This window comes from Chiloscyllium punctatum, chromosome 25 (assembly GCF_047496795.1).
Source record: "Chiloscyllium punctatum isolate Juve2018m chromosome 25, sChiPun1.3, whole genome shotgun sequence".
Classification (NCBI taxonomy): Eukaryota; Metazoa; Chordata; class Chondrichthyes; order Orectolobiformes; family Hemiscylliidae; genus Chiloscyllium; species Chiloscyllium punctatum.
Window position 1 is genome coordinate 25,289,292 of NC_092763.1, and position 27,996 is coordinate 25,317,287.

Here is a 27,996-nt window from a genome sequence, read left to right on the forward strand (position 1 = left end):
ACTTTCCAGGATTGCTAACACCTCCTTCTTATGAACGTCAATCCTGCCTAATCAAATAGCTTGTATTCTTTTCGACAACAACATTGGCTTTTTCCGGTGTGAATACTGACGAAAACTATTCATGAAACATGAGTACATTACAGTTAATGAGGTGGCCAAACACGGGTGTAACTCACCTTTGCCAGTTCCAATGTAATGCCCAACTGTTTTGGGATTGCCATCAGGCCCTCTGTTCACGGAGAAAGTTGACTTGTTGCGATACCCAACAGTAACTGGCTGCAACGAAGAATGGCACAGTGAACAGATCTCAGGTGTCCAGGAGATATCTACCTGCAGCAGACACCAACTACACTATGGCAACCACCAGAATGACTAGAACGTAGAACTATAAAACCCAAAAAAGGCTACTTCATTCATTGAACAGCATCCTGTCAATTCAAATCTCCAACATTTCTACTCCATTATCTTATTAAATAAACCATTTTTAGTTAAACGTTGATTTTGAAATTAAAGTTCTATTTCCTAGTAAGCATTTTATACATACTGTTCATTCATTTGCATTTATGGCTTTCGCTATAATCCATCACTAACACATTTGACTGGCACAGGAATTAGGTTTTTAATCTGTAAATTATAGATCTAACGTACTTTGCAGTATATTTCATAAAATGCTCAATAAGTTATTCTGCTCAGACATTTAAAGGGCCAATCCCAGATTTTATTTGCAGCAAAGTTTGAAATCATACAGTCTGTTTCTGTTAATAACAACAAGGTAAAGTTTCCTAACAAATCTCAAATCTCTTCCAAGTGTGGCTCAGGTGAATTTATAGCACTATGACTGAATTAGAAACATATCCTGGGACTTACGCAGAATCCACAAATGCAGAAGCAGACTATTCGACCTCTGAACAGCATCCCATCCAGACCCACCCCTGCTACCCTAACCTTGTAATGTTGCATTTCCTGTGGCTAATCCACCTCACCTGCAAATCCCTGGACATTATGAGTAATTTAGCATGGCCAATCCACCTAATCTGCACATCTTTGGACTGTGGGGGGAAACTGGAACATCCAGCGGAAACCTACACAGGCAAGTGGAGAATGTGCAAGCTTCACACAGACAGTCGCCTGAGGCTGGAATCGATCCCAAGTCCCTGGTGCTGTGAGGCTGCAGCCCTAATCACCAAGCCACCCCTACACAGCAAGTCAGAGATTTGGTATTCTGTAGCAAGTGACCTCCTGACTCCCGAAAAACTTGTCTACCACCCACTATATATATCACAAGTGCAAGGTAATGCTCCACTTTCCTGAACAAGCTTAGCTCTGACAAGAGTCAAAGTCTGACACCATCCAGGACAAAGTAGCCATTTGATCAGGACTCCATTCAACATCTTAATCATTCATTCCCTCCAGTGCAAAAGGGTCAGTGGGAGCAATGCAAAATACACAACAGCAACCTTTCAAACTTACAAATTCTACCACCTGGAAGAACAAGCATGGGAAAACCTTCACTTAGAAATCACACACTATCCTAATTTAAAAAAAAAATTGCTGTCCCTTTATCTCTGATCCGAAATCCTTGAACTCCATAACGAACAGCATTGCTGGCGTAGCTTCACAAAAACATTACGGTTCAAATCAGCAGCTCTCACCGCCGACCCAAGCATTAATTAGGGACGGGGTAATGAATGTTGGCCTGTCCAGTGATGCCCACATCTCATGGACAAAATTCAAAGCAAATGGAAAGACACACAGGGTCAGGAGATGAAAAGATACCATTTCTCTCCCAAATATCCAACAATCAAGGCTAAACCATACGCCTTCAAGAGAAACCAGCACTACATGCTGCGGCTGTTCTCTACCTGGTTAAGCAATATATCACTGTCATAATGAATAACCGGTGGGGGTAGTGATTGTATACTAACCGAGGGGAGAGTTGAATGCAGTGGGCAGCACAGGTCCTCTGTCCTAGCACAACTGGGGAGGCTGGCAGTTAAAAGCTGAAGGGTCCTCTTTTGAGCTTCATATTTAACCTAGAAGGAAAGAGAATACCCAAGTTAATACGCTCATGCTCTCAGGACATTGCAAAACACAAAGAAACATAGCAGATATGTTGCCAAATCACATGACAAGGTGTTGAATTGAGAGTTTTTACTTCCCATGAATACAACAAAATCAAAATTGGTAGCCAGCCTCCCGTTCAAGGTAAACTCAGTCAGTTTCCAAACTATAGTTCAGGCTCTTTAATAGACAGACCAGTCAGTTACTGTCTGGAGGGTATTGCTGTTAGAGTTAAAGCCTCCAGGACCAAAACAAAATCCTGCAATGGTACTAAGCAACTACCTTTCTAGTCGAAAGTTGCTAAGTATTTACAGCACAGAATGGGGTCCTCATATACCTTCCCTTTGGATGTATCTTAGCTATACACAAGAACTCTCGAATGTGGTAGCAAGGTATTACATTCTAAACACTCTCTGGGCAAGAAATTTCCCCTGAAATTCTCTGTTAGTTTTATGGTAACTATCTTATGCTTATGATCTCCAGTTTGGTCATCTTCTCTACCACAAACCCTTCATAATTTTCAAGATCTTGATTCTATAGCTTTCTCTCTTTGCAAGTAAACAGCTGTAGATCGGAACTGGATAACAGGGAAAAGCTGTCTTACCCCATCAAACCATCTTCACCAATGCAGACACTAATCTCATAACTGACTGCTTTTCAGACTGAAAGAAAAGAAAAACCTGGGAGGTTTTCAGGAATAGGCATCCTAACCACTCCTTTTCTTCATCCAGATGAATGATTTATCAGACCTGGGGACACAGGGTATAATTTCAAAACTGGAGGATGATACAAATCTAGGAGGTACTCTGAACTGCGAGGAGGTTAGGTTAGTGATGGACTTCAGGAGCACACAGACAATCTGGTGGGATAGGTCGATTCAGACTGGTAAAATTAAATGCAGAGAAGTGTGTGAAGAAAGTGTAGGCAGAGAAATTTCAACAAAGGAAGAAGTGACAAAACAGATTGAGAGAAAATAACTTTGAAAAGCCTTCCAGAACCGTAGGTTTGATAATCAGAGACACCGAATACAAAAGGAAGAAAGTTATTACAAAACACTTTATAAAACACTAGCTTGGCCTCTGCATAAATAGTGTGTCCAATTTTAGACCACCGTTTAGGTGCGGTGAAGAGTCACCAGCATAATTCTTGTTTGACAGGTTACACAGATAGATCAGACTGTTCTTTCCAGAGAAGGCGGAGAGGAGATTTGATAGAGATGTTCAAACTAATGAAGGATTTGGCCACAGTGGATCAGAAAAAACTGTTCCCACTGGTGGAATGTTTGCGAATCGTAAGATAGGAACATAGGAAGTTGCTAGCCAGGTGAAGAAGAGATTCTGCACTGACCAAGCACATGGACATTGCTAGTCTGCTTTCAAATAACTCAATGGCTGCACATAAAACAGTATTAAATTTTACAGTCTAGTGAAGTTGCTTTGTGGCTTTCTAGCTTTTCCTGTAAAATACCAGGAAATACAAGTAAACTCAAAACTCTTTCCGACACTGTAGGTGGAAACCATTTTGCAAGGAGGCAGTGTCAGAGACTGGACTTACTGGAGCTCAAATTCTGCAGCCCACTGTCTCTGGAGGAGAATCTGGACAGTCTTCTACCCAGTGTTTGAATTTAGGTGTTCTCAAAGCTTCTTATCGATAGGATATAATCAATATAATATAATATAATATAATATAATAGACATTGCAACCCGCTCACAAACCTGCAGCTGCTCCTCGTAGTTCATTCTCCAGAGTGGAGTCACAGCATCAGCCAACCTGAGACAGAACGGATAAAGGTAATGCAATAGGATGAAAAACATTATAGAATGGAATCAATTTTATTCTCAATTGCTTATCAGGAACGAGGCAGGATTATCCGTTGTTTATAGCTGCCTATAATTGTATGCATTTGAACAATTTAATGAAGCAATTGGATAATGTGAAAGCAAACTACTGTGGATGCTGGAAATTTGAAACAAACAGAAAGAATGAGAGAGAAACTCTGCAGGTCTGGCAGAACCTGTGCAGCGAGAAACAGAGTTAAAGTTCCTCGTGAATGGGCGAGTGGTATACCTTCTGTGATTTGATGGCAAGGTGCCACAGGGGAGCGTGGAAGTGTTGACAGTGATGAACGATTGGACCAGAATGTCACAGAGGGAACTATCCCTGCTGAATCCTGACAATGGAGGGTACGGTCCTCTTTCCTCACTATCCAAGATCTCGGTTACAACTTCCAGGTGAAGCAGCTTATGCTTGCACTTCCTTCAATCTGACCTATTTGATTTGCTGCTCACAATTTGGTCTCCTTGACACTGGTGACACCTAACGCAGACTGGGATAACCAGTTTGCGGAACACCTCTGCTCTGTCGATAAAGATGATCCCAATCTCCCAGATGGGCATTATTTCAATAAACCACCTTGCTCTCATCTTAACATTGCTATCCTGAGCCTATTGCAACGTTTCAGTGATGCAAGAGGTAAGCTCCACAAGCTATTTTCTGCTTTGGCACTTTACAAACTCAACACCTCAATATTGAATTTCATAGCTTCTTTCCCCCAATTTCTCCTACAGTCCTCTCCCTGTCTCAGGTTTGTCTTAGTTGAGAATCATTTATTTTGCTTTCGGCTGAGAGGGTCGCAAAGTGCAGCACTGGAAAAGCACAGCAGGTCAGGCAGCACCCGAGGAGCAGGAGAATAGGCGATTTAGGCATCAGCCCTTGATCAGACTTATGCACAAACCGTCTATTCTCCTGCTCCTCGTATGCTGCCTGGTCGACTGTGCTTTTCCAGCATTGCAATTTTTGACTCTGATCTGAAGTCCTCACTTTCTGAGCTGAGGGGGCCTATTTCCACCACTCCACACTTAACTTACATTCATTTTACATCTCAAATTCCATCCCTATTTGTCCTTCCCGTCAAATCGCAACCCTTCTGTATTTTGCACTGGGCCTCTGCAACATTTGCTCGCTGCCTCTCTTCTGGCTCTGTGCAAATTATAAAAAGCTATCATTTTCTAATTCCTTTCAGTTCTGAAGAAAAGTCATAACAGGTTTGAAACATTAACTTTACTGCTTTCTCCACAGATGCTGCCAATCTGGAGAATAATATCGAGTAGGGTGTAGAATCAGCTCTCCACCCAGTGAAATTAGTTGATGTTACCACCAATGTTTTCCGGACATGAACAAAATGATCTGCATGAAGTCCTACCACACTGTGCAATCAGCTATTACTAGACGCACCAGTGTCTGTCGAGTTTGTGCAACTATCTAATAGTAGAAGGCACTCTGCTGATGATAGAGCAGTTGACTGAACAATTCTGATCAATTATGCAGCAACAGACTTGGACCGGAGGAAACTCCCTGCAGTGAAGAACTTTGGGAATGAACAGGTCTAATTCACATTTCTCCAAAAACTCTTATGTTACTTTTTTTTTGTCTCTCCTATTTTTCTTGGAATTGCTACAATGTTAGTTTGAGCACTCTTTTCCATCTCCCTCTGTCAGTCACCCCAGTCCACCTCCAATTCTTTGACATTTAAGTTTCCATCTAGACATCCTTCCATTTGATTTAGGCCCTTCATCTTCTGTCTCCCCAGAGGTCCCATCTTCATTAGTCATCTCTCCCAGCAACAGATACTATATCAGCTTTTTTCAGCTATTTTATCCAATGGGCCCACTAACTTCACTGACCCATAATGTGCTAGTTCCTGATCTTGTCCTTTCTTGTTACTCCACAGATCCATTTCAGTAGCTGCATCTCATTTGTGTCCAGTTATTATTCCTTGTCTCAATGTTGCACAAGTTAAACTATTAGATTAGATTACATTACATTACATTACAGTGTGGAAACAGGCCCTTCAGCCCAACAAGTCCACACCGACCCGCCGCAGCGCAACCCACCCGTACCCCTACATTTACGCCTTACCTAACACTACAGGCAATTTAGCATGGCCAATTCACCTGACCTGCACATCTTTGGACTGTGGGAGGAAACCGGAGCAAACCCACACAGACACAGGGAGAACGTGCAAACTCCACATAGACACAGTCACCTGAGGCGGGAATTGAACCCGGGTCCTCTGGCGCTGTGAGGCAGCAGTGCTAACCACCGTGCCGCCCACGTCAGTCTTCTCAACTGTTTTGCAGATTCCTCTTTAAAATTTCCGTGGCACTTTTCCATCACATAACACTCCACTGTTACTTGCTCCACAATTACTCCAACCAGAGCTCATCAGTTGCTTAGTTTCCATACTTCCATCCTCTGCCATCACTGACCCCAGGTACTTGAGACTACTTGCTTTCACCAAGTCTTCAGCCATAATCTTTACACCACATTCTCACCTGCTTCTCTATGCTCAAGCTGATAGCCCACCTACTGGGTCTTTACTGATCTTCATATCCCTATTTTTACAGGGGTTTTTCTCCAGTTCTCCAAAGACAGTTTTGTCAACTTTCACACCAGTTTAAAAATCTCTCAAACTATGTTGGTGTTCCCTGAAATAAATCCACTTGGGATCTCAGTGATATTTAGCTGTGAAGTGTGTTTATGCCTAAGGATTACAAATGAATAACAGAAGTTAATGGCCAACATTACACTTGGGCTCCAAGGCAATGGGGAGAACAAATATACTAAAACCTGACCCTCTGGAATTCTCAACGAATAGAGGAAAAGCGGTTGGATATACTGGGATTTTGTGATTGGAATGATCACAGATGGATGATCAGAATTCTGGTTGGAATTGGAAAGTACAGAACAAAAAAGTGTCACCTTTCTTCCCAGGTTTTACTTGTGTTGCAAAGTATTGGAGTTTTGCCAGATTTTCGCTTTTCTCCCAAGGGTTCCTGCACATTTACTTGGCTAGTTGCAGTGGTTAGACTGCGGCTTTGTGCAAAGGTCACATTTCTGCAACATCGTAGGTAGGAGCAGAAACAGAAGTCCTGCTGACTGATCAGCTGAGGTACAATCTGCAACAGGCGACTTCGAGAAGCAGCTGACATAGTGTCACCTACGGAGAGAGGGAGAGATCCATGAGAGGAATGCATTAGCTTATTGGAAAATAAATGTTCCTGTTCTAAAATCCCAAATTTATTTAGCTCCTCAATCACATTCGGAATCCCACCCGCCTTGCACTTCCAAATGGACGAACAAGTATATTCAGTTTGCAGCTAGGACAGGAAGAGAAAGCGGGAAATTGTAGTTTCAATTTCTGGTCTGACTTGAATTGGATGATTTCACTGGTAAAGGTATTGCTGGCTTAGCAGGTTACTCACAATGTGGACATTACTAGGTGATCACACACCACCACAGAAAGTTAAAAATAACAAGCAATTTTGAAGTCTTGTGGATTAATATGACCAGCTAACAATTAACAGCCAGGGAAAGGATAGACTATGTCAGGGAAAAGTCCTAAGAAAAATGTATTTTTTGCGATTGTTCCCCAACATTGCAGTAACACACAGTAAGACTTCTTGTAAATTATTGCATTCAGTTCTGGTTGCCACATTACATGAAGGATGTGGAGGCTTTGGAGAGGGTGCAGAAAAGGTTTACCAGGCTGCTACCTGGATTAGAGGGTATGAGCTGGAAGGAGAGGTTGGAAAAACTCGGGTCACTTTCTCTGGAGCAGCAGAGGCTGATAGAAGTCGATAAAATTATGAGATGTATAGATAGGGTTGACAGTCAGAATCTTTTTCCCAGAGTTGAAATATCTAATATGGGGGGGGGGGGGGGGGGGCAGTGGAATTCAAAAGGCGATATGAAGGACAAGGTTTTACATAGCAAGTGATAGGGGTCTGTAACTACCACCTGCGGGGTGGTGGTGGAGGTAGATACAATAGGAGCACTTAGGGGACTTTTAGATAAACACATGAATATACAAGGAATGGAGGTTTATGGACGAAGGACAGGCAGAAGGGACTAGTTTAATTTGGTGCCACGCTTGGCACAATATTGTAGACCTGTGCTGTACAGTACTATGTTCTGTCTAACTATAAGATTTAAAAGTGGCAGTAGTTTGTTTACCTATGATCAATACACTTCCTAAACATAAGGTCAATGCCATCTTATTGTTAATTTCTTAATTATCTTATTCGCTCTCCTTTAGTTTCATGTGTTGATATACCCTGCACTCTGGGTCGACATGACCACTTTCTTCATAGCTGAGCAAAAGGATTCAAATGCTTTCCTTTATCTAAACTCAACAGATAGTCCAATAAAACCAAGAATTGCAGATGCTGAGATCAGAAATAAAAACAAACTGCTGGTTATATTCAGGCAGCATCTGTGCGGTGCAGAGAAAGCAGAGTTAATGTTTCAAGTCGTGACTCTTCATCAGAAACACACTCCTGGAACTGCCTTTTCTAATTCTAGCCACCACAGTTCTGATGAAGACTCACTGGATTCGAAACATTAACTCGACTTCCTCCCCATAAATGCTTCCAGACCAGCTAAATCTGCCAGTCATTTGTTTTTGTTGCAATACATAATTCGATGACTGTCTAGGTGCAAGGTGCATTTCTCTCAAACAATTTTCTTGAGGCGTGCAGATATTTCAAAATGGCACAGTGCTGCTCAGGGTAGTCTTATGCAAATTCATTTGAATCTGCTTGCAAGTCCTGAAACTGCCTTTTCTATTTCTAGCCATTCTTCAAACGATAAAGTGCAAAATACGAGAGGCTAACATGAGCATTCCATGTGTGGAAGAGATCGGCCTTCCTTCATTTAACACCAATTTACTTTTCGGGGACTTCGTGTAGAGTCATATTCAGAGTTGTACAGCACGGAAACAGACTCTTTGGTTCAACTCGTCCATTCTGACCAGATATCCCAAATTAATCTCGTCCTATTTGTCAGCATTCGGCCCATTTCCCTCTAAACCATTCCTATTCATATACCCATCTAGATGCCTTTTAAGATGTTAAAATTTTACCAGTCTTCACTACTTCCGCTGGCAGCTCATTTCATATACACCCCACCCTCCCCGTGAAAATATTGCCCCTAGGCCCCTTTTAAATCTTTCCCTTTAAATCTATGCCCTTCAGTTTTGGGCTGCCCACCCCAGGGAAAAGAACTTGGCAATTCACCCTATTTACACCCCCCATGATTTAATAAACTTCTATGAAGTCCATAAGGTGTAGCGCATACATGGGGTGTGGGCATCACTGGCTGCGCCAGTATTTATTGTCTTTCTCTAGTTTCCCTTGGGAAGATGGCGGTGAGTTGCCTTCTTGAACCCCTGTAGTTATTGGTTGGAGGGATACTCATGGCTCTATTAGCAGGAGATCACCAGGATTTTTACCCATTAACAGTGATTATAATTGATGCTCAAATCAACTGATATGTCCAAAATTGTAAACTAAGGTGTCAATATACAAGGATTAAGCTGTACTAGAAATCACCAAACAAGTTATTTTATTTTTGTCTGATAATAATGTAAAATTTAATGGCACACTACGTGGTGTGATGCCTGCAACCAATAGCTTCTATTAACACAACTGATCATCCTAACCATTTCTATTGATGTGGTATATTACCAATACCCTAAGATGTTTCACAAAAAAAAGACAAAAACTGAAACTGAGGCAATGAAGAAAACATTAAAATCTAAGAGAGTAAAGACTTGGACAAAGTGCTTGGATGTTGAAAATAGGAAGGGATGGTAGAGTTTCAAAAGGGAATTCACAAGTTTGATACAGTTTGTTATTGAATGAACTTGGGAGGTCCTCAGTAAGATGCTCATTGCTAGTTTTGAAAGGACAAAAACCATATTAGGTGAATGGGCCTGGACAGCCAAATGCACACCTGCAACTTATCAACTGATGGAAATGGGGGGGTGCTCAAAAGACCAGAAATACAACAGAGCAGATATCTTGGAGGCTGCGGGCTGCAGGAGGTGACAGAGATAGGGAGACATCTGTGAATGAGATTTGGTCAGCACTTTGAAACCAAGATAGAAGATTAACAATAAATGTGTAGAATAGACAGCCTGCAAGTTAAAAAGAAAGACATTAGAGACCAGCAACCTTAAATATTCAGAACGTCCCACTTTTGTTCTGGTCCCAAGTTCAAACTACCATCTAAGGACAAGCTAGAAGATACGTGGGAAAACCATCATCTGTTAAGTTCCCCTTCAAGCCACTCACCATCTTGATTTGGAAATACATGATTGTTTCTTCATCAAAATCCTGGAATTCTCTCCTTATTGGCATTGTGGGTCTACCTACAGCACAGGGACTGCAGTGGTTCAAGAAGGCAGCTCACCACCACCAGGACCAGGACCAGGACCAGCACCAGCACCAGAACCAGAACCAGGACCAGGACCAGGACCAGGACCAGGACCAGCACCACCTTCTCAAGGGCAGCTGGAGATGGGCATTAGTTGCTGGCCCAGTCAGCAGTGCCCCACACCCCATGAGTGAATAAGAAGTCACAACACCTTCCTAATGGGTCTGGATGTCTCTGACAGGGTGAGGAAGAATTACATGACAAGACAAAGGAATCCCTCCTGTTCTTTCCCCCTCATTTACTCATTATTCATTTATCTCATCTCTCACCTCCACGGCCCACAATCCACTGAGGGTAGCGAACCAGCTGCGCATGCACGCCCCGCCGCCTTCTGGGATTGCTTCGCCCGCTCGGTTCGTAGAGGACTGTCTCATGCGCACGGCCTTCTGGGTAAAGTGCCCTCCATCTACACCGACGTTGAGCACGCTCTTTCATCCAGGAAGGAACTCCTCGATGTTTCTGAAGGAAAATCGAACTACATCTAAAATACGTTGCATTTTCGTTAAGAATATTGTGATAGGAACTCGGTGTTCCGACCACCAAACCACATCCCAAAGTCGGCGGAAGTTCATCAACATGCTCCCTCCCCAACTATAAATCAAAGCGCAGTTCCACTAAAAAACAGAGAACCCGCTTTCATTAATTATTTATCTTCATAGGACCGAATTCTGTTCACTTTTCCGTTCTTCTAGGTTGAATTTAACAATGACTATAATATCTTCTCCTTTAATAAATTCGTTGGCAAATTTTGCTAACTTCTAGTATGTTTCAGTAAAATAATAATCAGATGTTACCAACTGATCATTAAACAAAAAGGAATAACGTGCGAGTGAAAGAGAAAAAAAGAACGAAAGAAATGTCAAAAATGTCAAAGAAACAAAAACAAACACTTCTTCAGGACAGCCTCAAACACCTTCAAGTTGATGACGTACTGTGAGTGTTGATAATTAGCCTGTTAAGTCTGGCATTCCCATAGCAGATGGTAAGAATGGGAAAAGTCCTGATGAAGATATGCTTGATGCAACACACAACTCACCGCATTCAAGGGCTTGAGCAGAGATAAGCCAAGCTGCACTACGTTAACTATACATGATGTAGAAATGGGAGAAGCCCCTCCAATAAGGCAACATTCCTATCGGCTCGGCCCAGAAAAGCTAGCCCCTGTTCAGGAGGCAATTAACTATATGCTGGAATAAAAATTAATACAACGAAACAGTAGGAGCATATTTCCCCAGTTGCGCTTGTGCACACGTTGGAAAGTCCTATAGCGTTTGTAGGTTTATTGTTTAATATATTTATTCTGGTTTCACTCTGCCATTTTTTTTACAATGAATCCTGTTTCATTCATCATGTGGGGTAAATGTCATGACCATGGATGAGAACCCTGAAGTTTTGGGGGAAAAAAATTAACTTACAATTCCAAAATGTGATTTAAAAAAAAATACTGTATACATAAAGAGGTTTGATACAGTCAACAAAAGTTAATAGTCATACAGAGACAGAGAGAGACCAAAAGTCTCACACCTAAAGCTATGAAAGTCACTTTAAACAACAATAATTTAGAGGGAGAAGAGCCAAGTCAAAACAGATTTTGTGACTTAAAAGATAATAGGGGATGGAGTGGGGGAGATAGGGTGGGAAGCAGCTGAAAACCTCCTACTGAATAGCAAAAGCTATGGGATTATGTCCCTAGCTGCAGGCATATTTAGTGTCTTTCCCTTTGAAGAATATAAATGGGCAAAGTTAAAAAGCCAGTTCCAGTTCTACATTTCTAAATTCACAAAATGTGGGCATCAATGGCTAGGCCACATTTATTGTCCGTTCCTCATTGTCCAGATGGCAGTGAGCAGTCAACCACATATACATGTTAACAGAGTTCCATGTAGACTAGACTAGGTAAGGATGTCAGATTTCCTTCCCTAAAAAGGATAATAGTGAATCAAATAGTTTTTATGACAATCAACAGTGTTACATGGTTACCATTAGTCTTTTTCCTTCAAGATTTTTATTGAATTCAGATCTTGCCACCTATTGTGAAATTCAAACTCATAGCCCATATTAACCCAGGGTTCTGGATTACTAATCCAGTGACAATCCCACGAAGCCATTACCTTGTTTCTGCTCAAGCATGTTCGTGAGACTGAACAACTTATGTACTGGCAGATTGTGGTACCCTTGGGTTTAAGCATTAGCATGATGCAAAGGCTAAATTTAAAAAAAACTATCCCCTAGTCACCACTGTATTTCAGGTAAAGAGACTGTAACTGTAAGAGATATTAGCTATCTAGCAAGTCAGACAAATGAAAGAGGATAACAAAAGGATACCCTTCAATACTGAAATTCATTCATGATGAAGAGGAATTAGAAAATCAGAATCTCAACCAACCTGCAAAACTAAGGTTCTTGAAAGCATCAAATATCATCCCTACCCAGAACCTCTGCTGCAAAGTTCAACTATTTGCACTTTATGAACAATTCCAATCCATAAATGTATGGTTTAAACTTAGTTTAAAAAAAAAATCACAAAACACCAGGGTATAGTCCAACAGGTTTAATTTGGAAGCACTAACTTTCAGAGTGCCACTCTTCCATCAGGTAGTTGTGGAGGTTAAAATCATGCTCACAGAATTTATAGCCAAAGGAGTCCAGTGTCATGGAGGTGTGATACAGTAAACAATCTTAGATTAAAACTTTCATCTTTTTTAGTGGGATGTGCTGGTTTCTGTTCTTTGATATATAAATCACAGAACTTCTTTTAAACTACATTCTCAAGAGAGTTCAGGTTTTTAAACAATAGGTGTGAATTCTGTCTGTGTCCCAATGCTATGTCAGACTGACAAATCCTCTGTATCGTTTTACAGAGTTTTACATGGATTCATGTAGTTTTTGAGCAAAATAAAACATAAGTTTATGGGGTTTTGCAGAATTATATGTGTGCACATGTAGGAGTGACAGATTGAGTGTGCACATGAGTATGCGTGTGAATGCACGTGAGAGAGTGTGTGGGTATACAGTATTTGTGTGCGCGCGCAAGCTTGGTTAAGTGTGTGTCTGAGAGTGTGATCAGGTGTGTGATCAGGTGTGTGTGTCGGTAAGAGTGCGGGGAATGTGTGTGCGCATATGACAGCGAGCTTGTCTGTGAGGGAGAGTCTGCGATTATGTAGGAGATTGTGCGTGTGAGAGAGTGTATGTGTTGGTGACAGTGCGGGGGGGGGGGGGGGTCTGCATGGGTGTGCGAGTATATAGGTGAGTGCGCATGCGTGTGTCATGCACCTCCAAGTCATTTTTAACATACCTTTTTGGACTTAACTCTTTTCTAACCTGTATGTGTGTGCTGTGCTACTACTTATTATTGCACTTAGTAACTAATGAACTCACACTTTGTTAACTCAAGATCTGGTTAAATTGCCTCCTTTTAAAAGATAATTTCATTTGTGTCTGGGAGAGAGAGGTATCCACAGGGATGGTATAAGTTTTTAAATTAACCTTATTGCAACAAATCAAGGGATGCATTTATATTAATAAAGAAGGGGAGTCAGTTCATTGTTCCCCACCCAAAACAATGAACGTGTCTTGAATTGTAACAATTCAGGAAACCTCACAAGAGGTCTGAGCATAACAAAACATTAGAAACATGGGTATCCCATTTAATCCCTCAACCCGATATCTTGAATGGCTTACCTATACCTAAACTCCATTTACTCTAACATCATATTCTCCAAACTATGCTAATCAGAGTGGAGAATTGGTTAACAGACAGAAAGTAAAGAGCAGAAATAAATGGATTATTTTCAGGATGGCAGCTTGTTACTAGCAGGGTGTCACAATGAACAACATTAGGCCCACAGCTCTTCACAATCTGTATAAATGATTTGGATATGGGGACCGATTGTAATGTTGCCAATTTGCTGATGACAGCAAACCAAATTGAGAGGAGCACACAAAGTGTTCAAAAGAATTGGACAGGCCAAGTGAATAACTTAGAACAGAGCAGTTGGAACATAAAGTAAGTGTGAAGTTATTCACTTTTTGTACAAAGAACAGAGATCTAAATGTTTTTCTTGAAAGATTGGGAAGTGAAAAGTATTCAAAAGGGCTGCACGTCTTTGTTTATGAGCACCAAAACCATAATGCAAGTGTACAAATGAAGTCAGAAGGCAAACAATACATTGACCTCCATTGACAGGGAATGAGAGTACAGTATGAGTGTAAGATGAGTTGCTGCAGATGTAGATAGATTTAGTGAGACTCAAACTGGAGTGTTGTATACTGTAGCAATCCCCTTATCCAATGATAGACAAACTTGCCAGAGAAGGAATGCAGCACGAGATTAATCCTTGGGATGTTGGAAATCCTTTCAAGGAGACTGGATCAGTATTGCATTGAATCTTGAAGAATCAAGTGCATCTCATTGAAATTTACAAAATTCTTACAGAGAATGACAGGTGGATGTCAATATTTCCCCTGGGTGGTGAATCTAAAACCAGGGAATCCAATCTCGGGATAATGGGAAGGTCTGAATCTTTGTAATTCTCTACAGTAGAGTGGAGGCTCAGTCAGTGAACATGTTGCAGACAGACATTAATTGAATTTGTGGAAACGAATGATATCAATAGATATGGAGACTATGGGAACGTGGCATTGATGTGGTTGATCATCTACAATTTAATTGAATGGTGGAGCTGGCTTGACAAGTTATGAGTGACCTATGTTCCTTATGGCTTCTTTTTCCTTAAGGATCCATCCATGTCCCTTTCTACATATAGGCTGCTCCTCAACAATATCAACCAAAAACCTATCAGGCTCCATACAATAACAAATAGCTCCACCTCTCCACAGACCATTTGTCTCACATTGTATTGACATCCAGTCCATCTAAATATTGATAAGACTGATTATTTTCTCAGTCCCTGCCACAAACTTAACTATCTAATCAAATGCAGCCCCCTCACCATTATGGTTTGAAATTGACTGCTCAGAATTCTACATTCTTCCTTCATTATAAAAGTTTTCAATTATAATTTATCATCACCAAGACTGACTACGTCTCCTTCTATAAAGTTTGCATTCTTAAAATGTTTCTAAAATTTTTATTCTTATTTTGCGATCCCTACTTCATCTCATTTGCTGAAACCCTTGCCTATGTTAGCTCTAGTTTTGACCATTCCACTGCTCTCCTGGGTAAACACACCGCACCCCCACTCCCACCCCGCAGCTTAAATTCTGTAAACCTAAACTCAGCTAAAATATTGCTCATTTCCAAATTGACAACTCCCATTGCTCATCAACTAGACTCACTGGCCAACACTCGATTCTGGACTAGCAATACTTTTGATGTTGCAAATTGTCAGAGTTTTCAAGTTTATGTTTTGTCTTATTTCTGCCTGTCTTGAATCGCCTCCAGCTCCAGAACTCATTGGAGATCTCAACACTCAAAATCTGGTCTCCTTGATAACTCCAAATTTTACTATTCTAACATTGGCAGCCTGTCTGAGTCTAAAGCTGTGGAATTGCCTCCCTAAAGTTTTTCCTCATTTCTTCTTCCAAGATGTTGCTTCAAATCCCACCTCTTTGTCCATGCTTTTGGTTCTCTGTCCCAATATCTCATAAGACTAAAGTGTTAAATGTTATTTGATAATGGTCCTGTAAAACAGCTTTGCACATATTAATACACTCAAGACACTGCTAACAGTGAAGCGGTTGTTGAGAGGATGCTGGCTTCAGCAGTTCTAGCTGTAGAATTAGAATTCCTAGTTAACGCAAACAATCCCTTAGTCTATGTTTATTTTACAGAAAATGAGAGTCAAAGGTCATGGAAGAGTGTACAAGGAAGAGAAAAGAGGGTTCAGTAGGAAGCCCTAGGCAGTGTGTGTATGAGAGCATAGAGATAGGACAGGGCATAGAGCAGCTTTCATACTGCTATGGTCAAGCAGACAATTGACATCACTTACAATATGGATGAATAGCAACCATCTGGATAAAGCAGAAGGACTTACAACAGCATGAAACAAACATGTCCAGAAAAAGAAACTGAACAAACACTGTTTTGGCAGATGTCTCTGTAATGATGCTGGATTTCTGTTTGCTCGAGAGCAGCTCCATTTTACTGTGTCTGGTACTAGCGTCTTTGTGACTCATAACTAGCAGTGTGGATAGGGCTTTAAACTAAATAGTGGGGTGGGGTGTGGCTGGATTTATTTGCATGGAAAATTATGGAAAGAGATAAAGGGATGTAGGTGGGGCATGGCCTCTGCAAAGGTTAATTTCCAGAACAAGTAATAGGAGTCAGGTAGATGGGTTACCTCTAGGAAAGATAGGTGAGGTAGGCAGGAAGTGCAGGAATCTCCGATTGCTATCCCCATCTCAAACAAGCTTGCAGTTTTGGGAAATATAGAGAGTGGTGGACTCTCAGGGGAACATAAGCACTGGCAGCCAGGTTTCTGGTACTGAGACTGGCTCTACTATAATGAGGGGTACATTAGGTTCCAAGTGATCAATTGTGATAGGGAACTCTCTAGTTAGAGCCACAGACAAATGTTTCTGTGATCGGCCGCGAGACAACAGAATAGTGTGTTGCCTCCCTGGTGCCAGGATCAAGAATATCTTGGAGATGGTGCAGAATGTTCTCAAAGGGGAGAGGGACCAGCAGCAGGTCATTGTACACATTGGTACCAAAACATAGGAAGGGAAAGGGACGAGGTTTTGAAAAGGCAATATAGGAAATTAGGCAGGAGGCTAAAAAAGGTCCTTGAGGGTAGTAATATCTGGATTACTCCAGGTGCTACATGCTGGTGAGGGTCAGAATAGGAAGATAGGGCAGATGAGTGCATGGCTGAGGAGCTGGTGCAGAGGACAGGGATTCATACTTTTGGATCATTGGAATCTCTTCTGAGGTAGAAGTGACCTGTATAAGAAGGAGTTGCACTTGAATTGGAAGGGGACCAATCTCCTTGCAAGGAGATTTGCTAGTGATGCTCAAAAGACATTAAAGTATTAGGGGTACGGGATACGCAAAGAGATAATGAAAAAAGAGATAAGTCTGAGACTGGTACAATTGAGTCATAGAATCCCTACAGTATGGAAACAGGCCTTTCAGCTCAACAAGTCCACACCGGCCCTCCGAAGAGTAACCCACTCAGATCCATTCCCCTACCCTATATTTACCCCTGACTAATGCACCTAACCTACACATCCCTGAACACTATGGGCAATTTAGCATGGCCAATTCACCCTAACCAGCACACCTTTGGATTGTGGGAAGAAACCAGAGCACCCGGAGGAAACCCACGCAGACACAGGGAAAACGTGCAAATTCCATACAGTCGCCCAATGCTGGAATCGAACTGGTTTCCCTGGCGCTGAGGATTAAGTCAAGATAGGCAAGATCAAAGCAGAAAATGAGGTAAGACCAATAACTTAAACTACATTTATTTCAATGTAAGAGGACTGACAGGTCTGGCAGATAAATTTATGGTATAGTTGGGAACATGGGACTGGGATATCATAGCAATTACAAAAATGTGGCTCTGAGAAGAGCAGGACTGGCAGCTTAAAGTTCCAAGATATAGATGGTATAGGAAGGAGAGAAAGTGGTTGGGGGTGGGGGGGGTGGGGGGGGGGGGGGTGTGGGGTGGGGGGAGGCGTGGGGAGTGGGCAGTGGGGGGTGAGGGCACGAAAGGTGGGTAAGTGGCGTTTTTGATAAGGGATATCATTATGGCTGTATGTAGGGAGGATATTCCTGGGATTATGTCCAGCAAAAAGTTATTTCATGGAACTGAGAAATAAGAAAGCGATGATCTCCTTTTCGGGACTCTACTATAAGCTCTCAATAGTCAATGGGAAATCGAGAAGCAAATTTGTAAGAAGGTGTCAGTTATCTGTAAGAATGATAGGGTTGCAATGGTAGGGAATGTTAACTTTCCAAACATAGACTGGGACTGTCAGAATGTTAAGGATTTGTATCAAGTGGAATTTTTTTAGATTAGATTATTTACAGTGTGGAAACAGGCCCTTCGGCCCAACAAGTCCACACCGCCCCGCCGAAGCGTAACCCACCCTTACCCCTACATCCATATCTACCCCTTACCTAACACTACGGGCAATTTAGCATGGCCAATTCACTTGACCTGCACATCTTTGGAGTGTGGGAGGAAACCGGAGCACCCAGAGGAAACCCACGCAGACACGAGGAGAACGTGCAAACTCCACACAGTCAGTCGCCTGAGGCGGGAATTGAACCCGGGTCTCTGGTGCTGTGAGGCAGCAGTGCTAACCACTGTGCCACCGTGCCGCCCATTTGTTATGTATGTACAAGAAAAATTCCCTTTACGGCCTGTGGATGTATCTTCTTCTGAGAAATAAGGCAAGGCAAGTGACTGAGGTTTTAGTGGGGGAGCACTTTGAGGCCAGTGACTATAATTCAAGTTTTAAAATAGTTATGGAAAAGAATAGACCTGATCTAAAAGTTAAAGTTCTAAATTGGAGTAAGGCCAAGTTTTACATTATTAAGCAAACACTTTCAAAAGGTGATTGGGAGAGGCTATTTGTCAGTAAAGGGATGGTTGGGAAATGGGAGACTTTCAAAATTGGGATAATGAGAGTACAGAGGCAATATGTTCCTGTTAGTGTGAAGGTTAGAGCAGGTAGATGTAGGGAATGCTTGATGATTAGAGAAATTGAGGTTTTGGTCAAGAAAAAGGAGGTTAATGGCAGGTGTAGTCAGCTGGGATTGAGTGAATCTGTCAACAGTACGAGTATAGTCAAGAGGGCAATCAGGAGGCCAAAAAGGGAACATAAGATAGCTTTGGCAAATAGAGTTAAGGAAAATTCTAAGAGATTCTATAGATGTGGTAAGGGCAAAAGAGTAGCTAGGGTGAGAATAGGTCCCCTTAAAGGTTAGCAAGGCCATCTATCTGTGGAACCACAGGAGGTGGGTGAGATACTAAACGAGTATATCACATCAATATTTACTGTGGAGAAGGACATGGAAATAGAGAATTTGAAGAATAGTGATAGCTTGAACAGGTCCATGTTTCAGAGGTCGGTGTGGACTGTTTCAGTGTGGACTGACTGGATCGAAGACTCAGTTTCCATGTCTATAATATTCATATGTACTCGAAGTACTTCACATCACATGTTGAAAAATTCTTGTACCCCGTGGGAGATAGGAGAGGTGCTAAATGACTGTTTTTCTTCAGTATTCACTCTGGAAATGACAATATAGAATACTGAGATACAGACTATGAGACTAAATGGGATTGATGTTTATAAGGAGGAGGTGTTAGCAATTCTAGAAAGTGTGAAAATAGTTAAGCCTCCTGGGCTGGATGGGATTTATCCTAGGATTCTCTGGGAAGCTAGGAAGGAGATTGCATAGCCTTTGGCCTGGATCTAAATGTTGTCATCGTCTACAGGAATAATGCCAGAAGATTGGAGGATGGCAAATGTTGTCCCCTTGTTCAAGAAGGGAAGTAGGGACAATCCTGGTAATTATAGACCAGTGAGCCTTACTTCGGTTGTGGGTAAAGTGTTGGAAAGGATTATAAGGGGATTCATAATCCTCTAGAAAGGATTAATTTGATTAGGGATAGTCAATACAGTTTTGTGAAAGGTAGGTCCTGTCTCTCAAACCTTATTGAATTCTTTGTGAAGGTGACCACACAGGAGGATGAGGGTAAAGCAGTTGATGTGGTGTATGTGGATTTCAGTAAGGTGCTTGATAAGGTTCCCCATGGTAGGCAATTGCAAAAAGTACAGAGCATAAGATTGTGAGTGATTTAGTGGTTTGAACCAGAAATTGGCGAGCTAAAAGAAGACAGAGGGCGAGGGTTGATATGAAATGTTCATCCTGGAGTTTAGTTACTCATGGTGTACTGCAAGGATCTGTTTTGGCGCCACTGCTGTTTGTCATTTTTATAAATGACCTGATGAGAGCGTAGAAAGATGGGTGTAAATTTGCAGATGAGATAGTGGAGTTGTGGACAGTGTCGAAGAACGTTGCAGGTTACAGAGGGACACAGATAAGCTGCAGAGCTGGGATGAGAGGTGCCAAATGGAGTTTAACATGGAAAAATGTGAAGGGATTCACTTTGGAAGGAGTAACAGGAATACAGAATACTGGGCTAATAGTAAGATTCTTGGTATTGTGGTTGAGCAGAGAGATCTTGGTATCCATGTACATAGATCCCTGAATGTTGTCCCCCAGTTTGATAGGGTTGTTAAGAAGACATACATTGTGTTAGCTTTTATTGGTAGTGGGATTGAGTTTTGAAGCCACAAGGTCATGCTGCAGCTATACAAAACTCTGGTGCGGCCACACTTGGGGTATTGTGTACAGTTCTGATCGTTGCATTATAGGAAGGATGTGGAGACATTGGAAAGGGTGCAGAGGAGATTTACCAGGATGTTGCCTCGCATGGAGGGAAGGTCTTACGAGGAAAGGCTGAGGGACTTGAGGCTATTTTCATTAGAGAGAAGAAGGTTGAGAGGTGACTTAATTGAGATATATAAGATAATCAGAGAATTAGATAAGGTGGATAGGGAGAGCCTTTTTCCTTGGATGGTGATGGCTAGCATGAGGGGTGATAGATATAGGACAGATGTCAGAGGTAGTTTCTTTACTCAGAGAGTAGTAAGGGCCTACAACAGTTGTAGTCTCTCCAACTTCAAGGGCATTTAAATGGTCATGGATAAACATATGGATCATAATGGAATAGTGTAAGTTGGATGGACACCAGATTGGTTTCACAGGTCGGCACAACATTGAGGACTGATGGGCCTCTCTGCGCTTTAATGTTCTATGTTTTATGTACATCCATTCCCATCTCCAGATATTTCCTTGTCCTTTATACTCAAAGTTTACCCCAGTGAAGAAGACAGGGAATAAATAATGTAGCAGGTTTTCAAAGGAATTTTCTCTCCAACCCGACTCCAGTGATTGACAAGTTTCCCAACCAACCCTGCCCTTGTCACCACATGACAGACTACTGGGAGAGGCTCTGGGATATCGTCACTGTTGCGGCTGAATGTAACGTGGAGTTTCCAATACTGTGGGTACTTATGCCCATTGAGGTCACAAGGTCAGATTCTGGAATCATGACCTACAAAGCAGCAATGGCTGCCGTGGAGTTTGCTCTGATTTCCCCCGGCTGTGAGATCCCTTTAACTTTCTTCCCCCTTATTATTGGTGGGTGTGACCTAATGGATAGCACTCTAAGACCTAATTGTTGTTGCAATATAAAGAGCTTGTCAATAGGTAGATGTATGAGGGCTTTTTTTTTTCCGAGACAGTGAGACTTTTCATCAATTCCCCAAGGCTTGATTCTTCCCCACCCCTTCCCACTGCAGTTCCCACATCTCTCAGCAACTAAAGCTCACCTAACCACGCAAATTCTCTCATACCTTCCCAAATTGTCACTTTGGTGTCATGGGAAATTTGAGGCATTAAAAATGTCTCATTGTGAAAAAGCACCAGTCCAATGGATTAAAATAACTTCCAGCTGAATGAAGGACTTTGAAATGGAGTCAGTGTTGTAAGGTAGGAAACAAGTATGGTGGAAGGAGCTGGATATGATTTGCTCTGTAGAAGGGTTATCCTTATGAGAATGATATCGAGATGCGTTAGGATGATACTGGGGTCAGAATGGAATGGTCTATATTCGAGAAAGTTCCACATATTGCACAACAGAGCTGATCTCAACAATCAGAGTTGATATAAATGATGGCTGAATGAGGAGAGGCCCAGATCCACAGATGGAAAGTGTTAGTGAAGGAGCCTGTGTGAGTTGCTGTAGTGCATCTTGTAAACAGTATACAGTGCTGCCACTGTGCATCAAGAGTGGCAGGAGTTGATGTTGAATTAGGAGACGGTGTGTCAATTTAGCAGGATGCTTTGTCCTAAATAATACTTATTAATTAGCATGGCATCCATCCAAGCATGATGTGAGTAGTCCATCATACTCTTGACTTGTTTTGTAGATTATTGACAGGCACTGTGGAGACAAGAGGTTTACTTGTCCTCTTAGAATTCCCAGCTTCTGACCTGTCCTTGTAGCTACAGTATTTTTGTGGCTGGTCCAGTTTTGTTTCTTTACAATGGTAACATTAAGAATCTTGACAGTGGGGGAGTCAGTGACTGTAATGACATTGAATGTCAAAGAGTGATGGTTAGATGCTTCCTTGTTGGAGGTGGCCATTACTTGGTACGTGTACAGCATGAATGTTACTTGTCACTGTTAGTCCAAGCCTGGAGATTGTCCAGATATTGCAGTCCATGGATACTGGCTACCACAGCATCTGTGGAGCTGCAAATAAGGCTGAACTTTAACAACCATTAGCGAATATTCCAACATCTCACCTTAGGATGAAAGGAAGGTACAGATGAAGGTGACAGGGTCATGGGCTCTACGTTAAACCACCCCTGCTGTGGTGACCTGGGACTGAAATGATTGACCTCCAATAACCACAACCAATTTCTTTTGCTCTAGGTATGACTCCAAATAGGAATGAGTAGCACCTCCTATTCAGACTGACTCAGGACCCTAATGCCATTCTATCAAGTTGAATGGAATTAAGTTTACTGTCATGTGTTCACATGACTACAGTGAAAAGTTTATAAATTACTACTTACTGCACCATCTCAGATGCAAAGACACCCAGGTACAAAATCTTAGTTGCAAAGCAGAAAGTAAGGAAAACGAAGTTAAAAAGTTAAACATTACTGTCCTTCTTACTAAAATTTGAAAAACACAAAAACACAGATAACAGTGTCCACAAATGCCTGGCGATGATGGGTTCACATTCTTCCTAAGGGCTTGACCTCACCCCTGCCACCATGCTGTGCTGCGTACTGCTTCCACCTTGAAGCCTGTCCCCGCTCTCGTCATCAGCTGCCTCCAACTGCCTGGCCCCGTTTTCGCTGGCATCTGCCTCAGGTCACCTGATCCTGCTGATTTTACATCAGAGTGGTGCTGGGAAAGCACAGCAGGTCAGGCAGCATCCAAGGAGCAGGAAAATCGACGTCACTTCCTTTTGCTGTTGCCGCCAAAAGTAAAATGAAGATGATAGAGAAAAGAAAAAAGAAAAGGTGAAAGAAGAATGTTGCAGTCCTGGTGCTGGGGCAGTGGACGGGCTCAGGAAGCCCAAACTCTGGCTTCCCTGTCACCATCGCATTCAAGGTTTAAAGTGTGTTGCGCCTGCCACACAGTGTGTTTTAACTGTTACATCTAGCAAAGAAACTACAAGTCAACTCTTAATAGTAATAAACAATAATATTTGTTTATTTAACACAATTAATATTATAATATCAAAATACACTACAAGCTAAGAATTTACACTATAAATCTAACCAACTATCTTGTACTTTAACTTATCTCTGGGTGGTCATATACCACCTTGGCCTTGATCCATATAGCGATGATTGCCTGATCATCTTCTCCAGGTGGTCCCAGGGGTGTCTTCAGTGGTTGGTCTCACGTTACTGCTGCTGAGGGTGGTATTGCGGTGATTCTTATACTTACAAGTCTTTGCGCCCAATGGGATGTCCACCAATAGATCGATTAGGGATCAATCAGACCCAACCAGGCATTGACATGTCGATGGCAGCGTGGTCCTTGGGCATCCACTCCTGGAGGTGTTGTGGGCACATAGCCCTTTCCAAATAAGGGTGTGAGGCGCCCCTTTGTCTGGTAAATAACTCAATGTTTCCGATTGTCTTGCAGATGACATTCAGGTCAATTCCATTCAATTCCAATTCAAGTGTATATTGTATTTTCTGCAGCTGCTGAGTCTATTGCATGCTGTCTGTCTGTCGCTGCAGCCTGCTTGGATTCTACAGCTTGGTTATTTCAGTGTCTTTGACCACATTCACTTTTGGCCAAGGCTTTTCTCAATTTCCCAGCATGCCTCATTTATTGTCCTATTTTTAAATAAGTCCATCATTTTGAGTGGGCCGACCAGCCACAGATGACTGGAGAAAGACTTAACATTGACCTGGACTGTAACTTTTAAATGCAGAGAATGATGTGTGTATGGAAAAAGCTGCTAGACAAGATAGTGGACGATAGTTCAATTACAACATTTAAAAGACATCTGGATGGTTTTATAAATAAACAGGGTTTAGAGGGATATGGCCGAATTCTGGCAAATGGGACAAGGTTAGATTGGGATGCTGATCGGTGCGGATCAGTTGAAACAAAGAATCTGTTTCCACAGATATGGGAGCCTATGGGTAGCAGCAGCTTTATGATTCCAGTATCCTGTACTGTCTTCACTGGGAAGCTGCTGTCAACAGCATATCTGCAATTTACATCTGCTTCAGTCACCTGCCTAGCATGTGCAAATGCTACCTCTGTATTGTGAGTAACATTCTTTGGAGGAGGCAGTGGCAGATTGTGGAAATTGCTTGTGGTCAGTCCTGAATGTTGTTTTGTTTCCTGGAAGTAGATATTGATGAAAATGTTCACAAGCAAAGACAGTGGCCAGGCATTCTTTGTCCATTTGAGTGTAATGTGTTCCATTTCTGTTAATGCCCTGGAACTAAATGCAACCCGCTGTCCTTGCTGCATCAGGGTTGTTCCAAGTCCTGTCTCACTGGTACTGAGGGGTGGGACCTTGATGCCAAGTGCAGTCTCTCTCACATCACCTGTGCAATCCATCTCTTTGGACCGTGTTTGGATCTAAGCTGCCATGAAGCCAGGAGCTGAGCGGGCCTGGCTGAACCAAACTGAGCATCAGAGAGCAGGTTATTGTTGACCAACTGTTGTTTGATAGCAACATCACTTTGTTAATGATTGAGAGGAGCCTGCAAGGGCAGTTATTGGTTCATCATTCGATCTGTGCTATTTGTCAGTTAGATTCAAATGGACAAATTGCTTAGGGCCTTGGCACGGTGTGGAGCCGGTGCCTTCAGTCATATTGCTGCATGTTGTCAGGGCCCTTTGTCCTTACTTTATCCAGTGCCTTCATCCATATTCTGATATCATGTATATTGAGATCTGCAGAGAACTGAAATCTTTTCTGACACTCTCTGCTTTGTGCAATAACTGTTCTAACGCCAGGTGATAGGCTGTACACTGAATGTGCTGATGGGTTTAACAGTATTGGAAAATAAGCTTCCTCTTGATCAGGCTTTATACTGGGGTTGTTGTATACTGGGAGGAAGACTATACCGTTAACCTTAACACAGGTTTCAAATGTCATGTGAATGATAGTTATGAGGATGGAAAAACGTACCAATGTGGAAATTACCCATAATCAAAAATGAAACACAGTCCCAGTGAGTTTTCTTTCTGTAGGAGTCCATTTCAGTCATAATGCTGTTGTCATATTTTAGAAGGGAACATTACAGAGAAGGAGCTGAACCTTGGAACTGAATCCATCACTGTCAAAGCAGACACACAGATATTTCTGACCACAGGAATGGGGGGCTAAATGGATACATCCTGTGCTGGATGATTCCAGCAGCAAGGAACATTTATTTAAATTTGTATTTAATATAAGGGTGTTCAGAGAACATGTGAAATTAATTCAACTCATAAAATTCTCTTTATAGTATACCTCAAAAAAGCCATCTAGAAGAATGTTCTGCAATAACATTTCCCTGAAATAAATAAATAAAAAATATTTTCACAAATAAGTTCAGAAAGAAGGGAGTACTTTACAGCAGACTTGCATTGATACTGAGGGCTAGATCCCAGTTATCCATCAGCTACAGCATTCACTCACTGGGTTGGATCATTTTCGGTCCCAAATGCAGCTCTCACCACTTTCTGTGCACTCTCTGTAAGATCATCCAGTGCAGTACTCAACAATTTGTAGGTCACAAGGAACGAAGACCCTGCTCCAAAGATGGAACCAATCACTGGGATGGTGTCAAGGGCGAGCTTGATTGCTGAAACGGTGACAGCAACAGCACCCCAGGCCAATCTGTTTATGATATCGGGGGTTATCTCCCCCCCAACCAGGTGAGTTGTCACCACTGCTTTCAGTTCCTCCACAGGTTTCCCTGCCCTTTTGGCCAGACTTTGAATCATCCAGACCCAGACATTGACGGAAATGTATTATTCCTCCAATTACTATCCCAATGTCACAGCCCAGGGAGACTCCAGGAACTGGCACTGCCCCAATTACCCCAGAAAGTGTCGCCAACATCCAGACTCATTTCCTTAGCTCTTTCCTTTTCTTCTCCACAATCTCTGAGCTGAAATTTGGAAGGGCCAGTATGTGGACACACTTTTCTTCATATTCAAAAGGTCATCTTCCAGAGCTTTATTTAACAGATTAAAATCATACAGATTCGGGTCAAAGTTTGATATCAGGAACACTCTGGGTGATTGGATCCCAGCCTCTTGCAGCTTGCTGACACAGTCATTCCTGATCTTCTTCAGGTTTTTCTCTTCATTAAATTTCCCCATTCTCTTTCTCACTGAATAAAGATTATGATCAATATTAGATTGAACAAAATATAAATTCTTCCCTAGCCGTTTGATCTCTCTGGCAAGGTTTGTGTCATTGCTCGAGAATCGACAGACTGAGATGATGATGAAAAAATCATGCCTTTTGAAGTTCATTTCCTTCAGGTATTTATTCAGTGGGAATTCTTTGCTTCCAATTCCTGGCAGATCCCAGAAACAAACATTCGGCAGGTTGGGATGTTTGTATCCCGTTGGCTCCATTGTGGTTTCTATGTTACCGACTTCAGCTGCTCCCCCATCATCGAACTGAAGTCCTCTCATCGCATTGATGAAGGAAGATTTCCCTGCACCTGATTCTCCCGTTACTGCAACATTTAGCTCGGTATTGTCCAGTTGAGTTACTTTCTGCTGTAGCACAGTTTTAACCTTTTCCATTCTACATGTGCTAAAATCAGGCTGCAGTTTTTTGTGCTCTTCCTCAATGAATAACGAAGAGTCTGAATGTAGGGGGTAGTGTAATTTTTAAACGGTTAGCTGCATTTTAGTCTTTTCTACCTCATAGTAAACACAAGCAGACACTCGAAACTGTTGCCGGACCTCCCCCATGTTTATATGAATGAAACAATTGTAACAGCTTTCCTCGATAGTTGAGAGACCGCCCTTAACCACAGTTGTACAACATCATCCATATAAGGAAAGAACGGGGAGCTCGAACACTGATTGGCCAAGTGAATAACAAAATAATCGCAGGCACCAGAACCCAAATAAGGAAAACAGTGGGGAACCCTAGCACTCATTGGTCAAGACAGCAGTAGGAGACCCAGCCCACATATACATGTATATAATGCGTGAAGATTACTATGCTTGTGTGTGTACCTTTGGGAACAACACCCGACTTTGCAAAGTTGAATGAAAAAGTTTTGGACAGACTCCTCCGTGTCTTTGTTCCTGGGAAGGGAAATAAAAGTGCCGGAGATAGGGCCGGACAGCCACTTATCTCGCACATGAAGATTCTACTATTCCACTTTCCAAACAATTTTAGTTTCTTGATCTCTGAAAGAAAATACGTTGATGTAATCTGTCTTGAAATTTTCAGGACCTCCTATCACGCTTGATTTCTCATTGCTTGTTAAAATACATTTACCATTTTAAATATAACTGATTATGACGCCCAATTTATACAAAATGCCTTACCATGAGCAATGAGGTGAATGACCTTCATTCCTCTTACTGATGGATCCCTTAT

General features: G+C 42.0%; 1 protein-coding gene and 1 pseudogene across 2 annotated transcripts in view; both read right to left on the minus strand.

Annotated features, from left to right (window-relative positions):
• trmt2b (tRNA methyltransferase 2 homolog B) overlaps window positions 1–27,996 on the minus strand; it is a 56,899-nt gene that overhangs the window by 18,121 nt on the left and 10,782 nt on the right. The window contains exons 3-7 of one of the 2 annotated variants that reach the window (XM_072594859.1): window positions 10,608–10,797; window positions 6,823–7,060; window positions 3,777–3,831; window positions 1,926–2,033; window positions 177–276 (exon numbers count right to left, since the gene is read on the minus strand). In XM_072594859.1, coding sequence (XP_072450960.1) covers window positions 177–276; window positions 1,926–2,033; window positions 3,777–3,831; window positions 6,823–7,060; window positions 10,608–10,773 — 667 coding nt within the window. In that variant the 5' untranslated portion in view covers window positions 10,774–10,797. The other variant, XM_072594860.1, reaches the window with a different exon arrangement.
• Window positions 23,715–27,416, minus strand: LOC140495769 (interferon-inducible GTPase 5-like; annotated as a pseudogene).